The sequence below is a fragment of the Humulus lupulus genome, chromosome 2 (genome assembly GCF_963169125.1).
Source record: "Humulus lupulus chromosome 2, drHumLupu1.1, whole genome shotgun sequence".
Lineage (NCBI taxonomy): Eukaryota > Viridiplantae > Streptophyta > Magnoliopsida > Rosales > Cannabaceae > Humulus > Humulus lupulus.
The window spans coordinates 259,805,911-259,812,766 of record NC_084794.1 but is presented as its reverse complement, the minus strand read 5'-3'; the positions used below and the strand labels follow the sequence as shown (position 1 = coordinate 259,812,766).

The 6,856-nt window shown below is 34.0% G+C and overlaps 1 protein-coding gene across 1 annotated transcript; it reads right to left on the bottom strand.

Moving 5' to 3' along the window:
• Positions 1–4,313: 4,313 nt before the first annotated feature.
• On the bottom strand, positions 4,314–6,627 carry LOC133819290 (guanylate kinase 3, chloroplastic). Its single transcript, XM_062252489.1, has 2 exons — positions 5,635–6,627; positions 4,314–4,747 (listed from the first exon to the last, which is right to left on the bottom strand). Exon 1 carries the CDS (start codon positions 6,520–6,522, stop codon positions 5,650–5,652), a length of 873 nt encoding a protein of 290 aa, XP_062108473.1. The 5' UTR covers positions 6,523–6,627; the 3' UTR covers positions 4,314–4,747; positions 5,635–5,649.
• Between the last annotated feature and the right edge of the window lie 229 nt (positions 6,628–6,856).

Sequence of the window (6,856 nt, the reverse complement as noted above, 5' to 3'; positions counted from 1 at the left end):
AGTGTTGGAACATTTAGAGTTATATAAATGAGAGTTTGAGACATGTGGTTAGACAACAAAGGTCTGAATTGGTCTAACTACTAACGTAGAGGAATGCCAACTTGGGTGGCACGTTTCTTTTGCGGCATTGTCTTAGTTAGGAAAGAGTAACGTTTTTATTGCTTCACTTTCTGTCATTTTTCTAAGAAGTTAGTTATGTTGTGATTTTAGCTCTCTTTATCTCTTTAGTTCAAAACTTTTTAAGCTTATTGCTTGCCACCCTTTATTTAAATTACTCGTACAAAAAGGCACAAAAGCCTACTTTTCTTTTTCATTTCTTACTTCAGTTTCATTCTTCTTCACTTTATCTTAAATCAAATCCAATATGAAAGGGAGTAATGTGGACCCTGTTCCTGCCTGCCCCAGCTGGAATATTGCTTTTTTTATTCATCAAATATATCTTTAGAAAAAAGAGAGAAAAGAAAAAAGGGAATCTTACCTTCTTTCTAACCAATTTCCAAGTACAATAGTCCTTTTCTTCAAGACATTGACTTTGATAAACCCAACTGTTTTCTATCATTTATTATATTCCCACTATTTTTATCCTTAATTCCTTAATTAATGAGAGCCAATTATTTGAAATATGTTCAAATGATTTAAGATATGATATGAGCAAGTATGCAAAAAACCATAATGCCCACAAGTGGTTTTTCTCATTTCATGTTTTGTTGGATTAATATTAAATTATTACTATTACTGTCTCTCCTACAAAAAGAAGTTATTATTGGCTAATTTGTGGTTTGGTTTCAAAAAATAATATTTTATAACGTGTAATCTAGCACTTTAGTTAGATGATGCTTAAAGGAGAATGATGACAAGAGTGTTTAATTTTGTTAAGCTAAAGGCTCAAATGGGTCCCAACCCCAATTCCAACTTCGTAGTAGCTTATCCCTTTGGCTTTGAGTGCACGAAAGAGAACTATCTTATTATGTCAAGGACTCATCACAAGAAGGATCAGGCATCCAAATCAGGCCGTACACGTGGCAGAAGATGAACAACATAAGGGACTATTGGTTGACCAAATTTTGCCTCTAGAGAAGAGAACTGCTGTCATTTGATTGGCTTTGGCCTCTACTTAGTGGCTTGCCTTGTTGCCCTTTGGCCCTTGAGTTGAGTATATAATATCTATGCATGTCATATGTATTATTATGTACGAAAGTTTCTTCCAATCCAATACAATATATCAAATACAAATATACAATTAACAACTTTCTAAACAGTTGCTTTTACTAATAATTAATGCTTTCGTTTGTGTTGTATAAACATGACAATATGACATCTTACAACCAAAATGTGAAATGTCAATTACATCCTCTTCGTTATCTTATTCACAAAAAGATGTCTCAAATAATAGTATATAATCAATAATTAAGTTTAGGGGATTTTTCAAAAATATGGCTTTTTAACCATCAATGTGCAAAAATATGAGAGTTAAACTTTCTTTAATTTGTATGGGAAAATTTAATTAAGAAAAACTTAGTTTATGGGAAAACTAATCCCATATTGGAAATCAAAATTAATATGTAATTTTCACATGATTATTTGGGCTTAGACTAGAAGGAATGAAATCCTGGCCGAATTCTTTGTTCACACCGGCTTGTACATCTCTATTGTCTAAAGTGATCGCCTCCATTAATGTTCCAAGAGGAGTCGCGACTGCGGAATCATCTTCTTCAGTCATAAATGGTGCAGTAGTGTGAAGAATACGACCAACCACACATCTTCTTTTGTTTCATCTTGCCGTCCTAGTTGGAATGTTATTGGGGTTGTCGTCGCCGAACTCATGATTGTCTATCTCTCCCTCTCCCAGTAATAAACCGTGGATGCAATTTTCTATCGTAGAACTCCGATCTCGTGGCTTGTCTTTTCAAGGGTGGAGATTCCTTTGTAAAATCTGAGTTTTCTTTTGCAGGTTCAATGGGTCTTCCAGGCTGGGTTTGATGGGTTTTAGGCGTTTGGAAATGTTGGCAATGGGTGAAGTGGGGATTAATGTCACGGTGAGGTAGGGGTGGTGGTGGGTTACGGTATTGTTGTTGTTGTTGATGTGGTCGTGGTGGTGGGTGTGAGGTGGAAAGATGGAGGGTTTGATGGTGGTACCGAGAAGAAGAGAAAAAGGAAAATGGAGGTGACGGTGATGATGATGAACAATATTTATGTGATGAGGGTGGGGAAGTCAATCCTTGGTGGGCACTCCAATTTTCGAAAATCGCCATTCTCCGTAGCTTGAATCTCAAACTTGCTTGGATCAATAATGAGTTAAATTTTGTCTTCGCTTGGTTCGTGGTCAGATCTGGTTTTTTTTTCTGTCTTGAGATCTATGGTAACTGGTTACCTTCACGTTGTTTGTTTGTATATTTTAGGAGGTAATTGGTTACCTTCACATTCTAATGTGTGTATATGTCTGGGTTCTATACGGTAACTGGTTACCTAGGTTACTAAATGATACTTACTCTTCTTCTTTTTTTCCTTCAAATGTGATGTTTTTTTTTCATTTCTAATATGAGTGACTCGTCAACCTATTATGATAACTGGTTATCCGTCTTATGGCAGTAAGTTATTAATCGCACTGTAACTGGTTACCCCTCCTGATACATGTTATTTAACCTCTAAGATTATTTTTTACATAAATGTGAAAAAACACAAACAAGTAATTGGTTACCCCTCTAGATAAATGTTATTTAAGCTAGCTGTAGGATTTTTTTTACATAACTTTGAAAAATTAATTAAGTAACTGTTTACCTTACCCAGGTTTTAAAAAAAAAAATGTACAACCTAAAAAAAAAGGAAAAAAAAATGTTTACAATAAATAAAAAAAATAATAAACACAATTTATATTACAAAAAAAAAATTTGCAAAACAACCATGGAAAATTTTAATATAAAAAATAGTTATATAAAATTAATATAAAAAAAATCAAATAAGCTAAAAAAAAATAATCAAATTACAAACATACCCTTCCAAATTCATTAAACTTGATTAAGAGTGAAAATATGGCATAAACAAACTTTTATACAAAAATATAGGAAACTAAACCCATAAAAGTGAAATTAAAACAAAAAAAGCCATAGATTAACTTTTCTTGAAAAAAAAGTCATATTTTTGCACAATCTATTAAAATTCCGATATAATATGTAATTTTCACTTAAGTTTATATCATTTTATACTCTTTAAATTTTTGCTAATTATCAAAAGAGAGCACAGATAACCTTTAATGTAATTTTAGTCAAATACATCCATAAGATTTTAATGAAAATCTCAAAATATTATTAAGGTATTTATATTTCAAATACATTCATAAGATTTTAATGAAAATCTCAAAATATTATTAAGGTATTTATCATTTAATTACAATTCAATTAACTAGTATCTTAGAATTTTCATCAAAATCTGATCAATAAGTTCTTTTCTCTAGTTCATAATGTTGTATTTAATATTTATTAAAATTCAAAGATATAAAATAGTATTTTATCAAAAATAAAATAAAATAAAATGGTATAATTCCTTGACACTTTTAGGGGTTCCTTAAATAAGGTAGAGGAAAGAAAAAAAAAACCTTTTTATTGTTTAATATTCCTTTTATCGCATTATATTTATTTTTGTAGCCCTTGTAATTAATTTTGGTGAAGGGGGATTTGCTTAAACTAAAGCTGAAACTACCTGTGGTTATTAAATCACATTAATAACAAAAATTAATTACATCATAAATTACATGGTATGGAAGTAAAGAGTATATGAGGGCCGGGTTTGTTTGGCAATGACGCTTCTTCAAAATGCTTAATTTAATGTGAACTTATTGGACAATATGGCACCAAATTTTATCATCAATTGAAGTAAAGTAGTACTCTCACTAAACTGGGTAAAATATGTCCAGTCCATGCATTATTGATATAGATTTTATCTTTCAAACTGGAGATGAAACCCCAAAACAGATGCAAGATATAAAGCACAAGATTCAAACCTAAAATAGTAGTAATATTTCTCCAAATATCAAATATACAACTCTCTAGAGTTGCTTTAACTTGTGTTGTGTACTTTCATTTGTTAAAAGTGTCGTACCATTTCTATTCTGTCAACATTAATAAATAATATTTGGCTGTAAAATGATCAAGGTCTGATTTTGGGGAATTGAAAATGATCTTACGCCTGAAATCTGGTAACCAATTTTTGCATTCTCAGTGTGCCCCAGATAATTTATTTCTCATTTGACACTTTAATATGTGCACTCGGATCTGCATAAAGGATATGTGTAATGTCATAACTGGAACGCAGAGGAATTCTAACAGGGCAAGGCAAGTAATGTTTCAACATTCATCAAGAAGCATCTAGGTACCTTGTAGAAAAAGTAACAAGCTATTTCATTATGATATCAAACAAAAAGTGAAAACTAATTCCCTTAAAATTGCTAACACCCTAATATAGACTCCAAAGAATATCAGTATGAACTTCTACATATGAGCCTGAAGTAGCTTTCAACACAAGAAGGATCAGTGTGCAATTCTCTAATCTCTATGATGTCCATTTCAATATCATCAACTGTATGACTGGGAGATTTACAATGTAGACAACAAATCTGTTTCCATGGCGTCTAATGACTAAAAGAATACCAGAAGCAAAAACATGTGTCGTTAATGGTTGTTTTCACACATAATTTGGAAAAGGGGTACAAAAACCTCAGCTCGCAGTTTCTTCTTCTTGCAGCCATGTTCACCTGCAAGAGGAATAAAAATGTGGTAGCAGCAAGAGTAAACAATTAACTTTACAAAGAATTCAAGCATTCTTAAAACTCTTGTTTAAAAGGGAGCAGAGAGCCCCATTATTTGCATTTGATTACCAAAAGGCGCCGCAGACAGCTAGAAGAATCTAGAATTCCCATGAGCAACCAGTCCTATCTTTTGGTGAAAAATTATGTCTACAACTGATACAACTTATTCAGAGAAGCACAAAGGACCAAAAAAGAGTAACCAACTTATTGTGCATGGATTACTGGTACTAATAAAAAGGACCATCATTTCCAGTCAATCAAATTTTAGCCCGGCAATGAAACTCATACAACTAACAACCTGTTCTGAAAACTTATTATGCCATATGAAATATATAACAAGGCAACTGATAAGGATGCCACTCGCCATAAGAACAAAGGTAAACAATGCAAAAACTACTGATAGACAAGTTAATATTTCCAAAGGAGTATTGCTAGAAGGAACCTAAGGGCCCAACATCACATGGGTGGCATCTTACTTGAGTTTGTTGAATTTAACTGTTTTAATATTTAAAATGCATTTGAAACTCCCTAAACAACTGCGTTGATTTGAACTAAACTTCTTTATTGCCAACAAGAGATTTCCACAACAGCCAAATGGAAGTCATTAGAAAACCAAATAAAATTTAATTTCCCTCCTCTCCAAATAGCTAAAGGCATTGAATCAATTTAACCAAATAACTTAAAGCACTGAAATTTCCCTCAGATTTATATCAATTTAACCGAAATGCACACTAGATTCCATATAATTTGAATCTTACACAAAAACTTCCTCACAAAATAATTTCTTTCAAATCAATGAAAATAAATTCAGTCAAAACTTAATGCTCAATTACCTCCAATGAACCAAATCATATCACAACATTCCTCTGCCGGACCTTAGCTTTCTCAGCATCAATAATGGACTCCATCAACTTAACCGCATTATCCAACTTCCCTTCAGCATTCACAACCACATAATCAAAATTCTTAACATGCTTGATCTCCTCCCTAGCCGTAGCAACTCTCACAAGAAGCGCTTCTTTAGTCTCAGTCTTCCTACCAATCAACCTCTCCACAAGCTTCACTTCACTCTCGGCCATCACAAACACGAAAACCGCAGACTGCCCAAAAATCCCCCTCAAAGTCTCAGCACCCTGAATATCAACTCTCAGCACAATATCATAACCTTTAGCCATGAACTCTCTTATTTGCTGCTTAGGAATACCCTTGTAATCACCATAGACGAGAGCATACTCCAAAAACTCATCCCTTTCCACCATACCCAAAAACTCATCTTTGCTCACAAAGTAGTAATCTTTCCCATGAACCTCACCGGGTCTCATATCTCGGCTTGTCGCCGTGACCACGAAGTGTAGACCTTGGCGGGTTTCCCTCAGTTTCTTGATCACTGCGTCCTTGCCCACACCACTAGGTCCGCTCACAACGATGATGAGCGGGTTTGGGTTGGGCCATAATGGGTAGGGACTGAAACCCAACCCAAGCGAGGTCTCCAAAGCACGTAAAAGCTCAGTGGGGTCGGCTTTCTCGACATCCGGAATGGGAACCGAAATGGGTCTTCGGGCATCGCTCATTTGAGAGGAGAACCGGCGAGTTTCTGAAAATGGCGAAATGGGTTTGAGGTTTTGGATTGGAGACACGGGTTTGAATGGTTTTGGGCGAAGGATTTGGATTTGGATTTGGGGATGGAGTTGGAGAGAATTGCAGAGAACTCTGCGAAACATTTGAGAGAGAGAGAGAGTGTGTGTGAGGAGGTGCACTATATGCGGATGAGGAAGCGGGACATGGAATCTGAACCCTGGCTTAAGTACTCGAAGTTTTACTCTCAGCTCAAGTTGGCAATATTAATGGAAAACATAAATATATGCTTTTTTTCTAATTAGAAAAAGGTAAAATAACAGTTTTGTCCTAAAACTCGATCCAATCTTATAAGAGGACATCAGGCGAATTTTTAGTAGAGTTTGCAAAAATATAGTTTTTATTTTTAAAATTAATCTATGGTTTTTTTTAAGATTTTTTAATTTTATGGTTTTATTTTTTTATATTTTTGTATAAAAG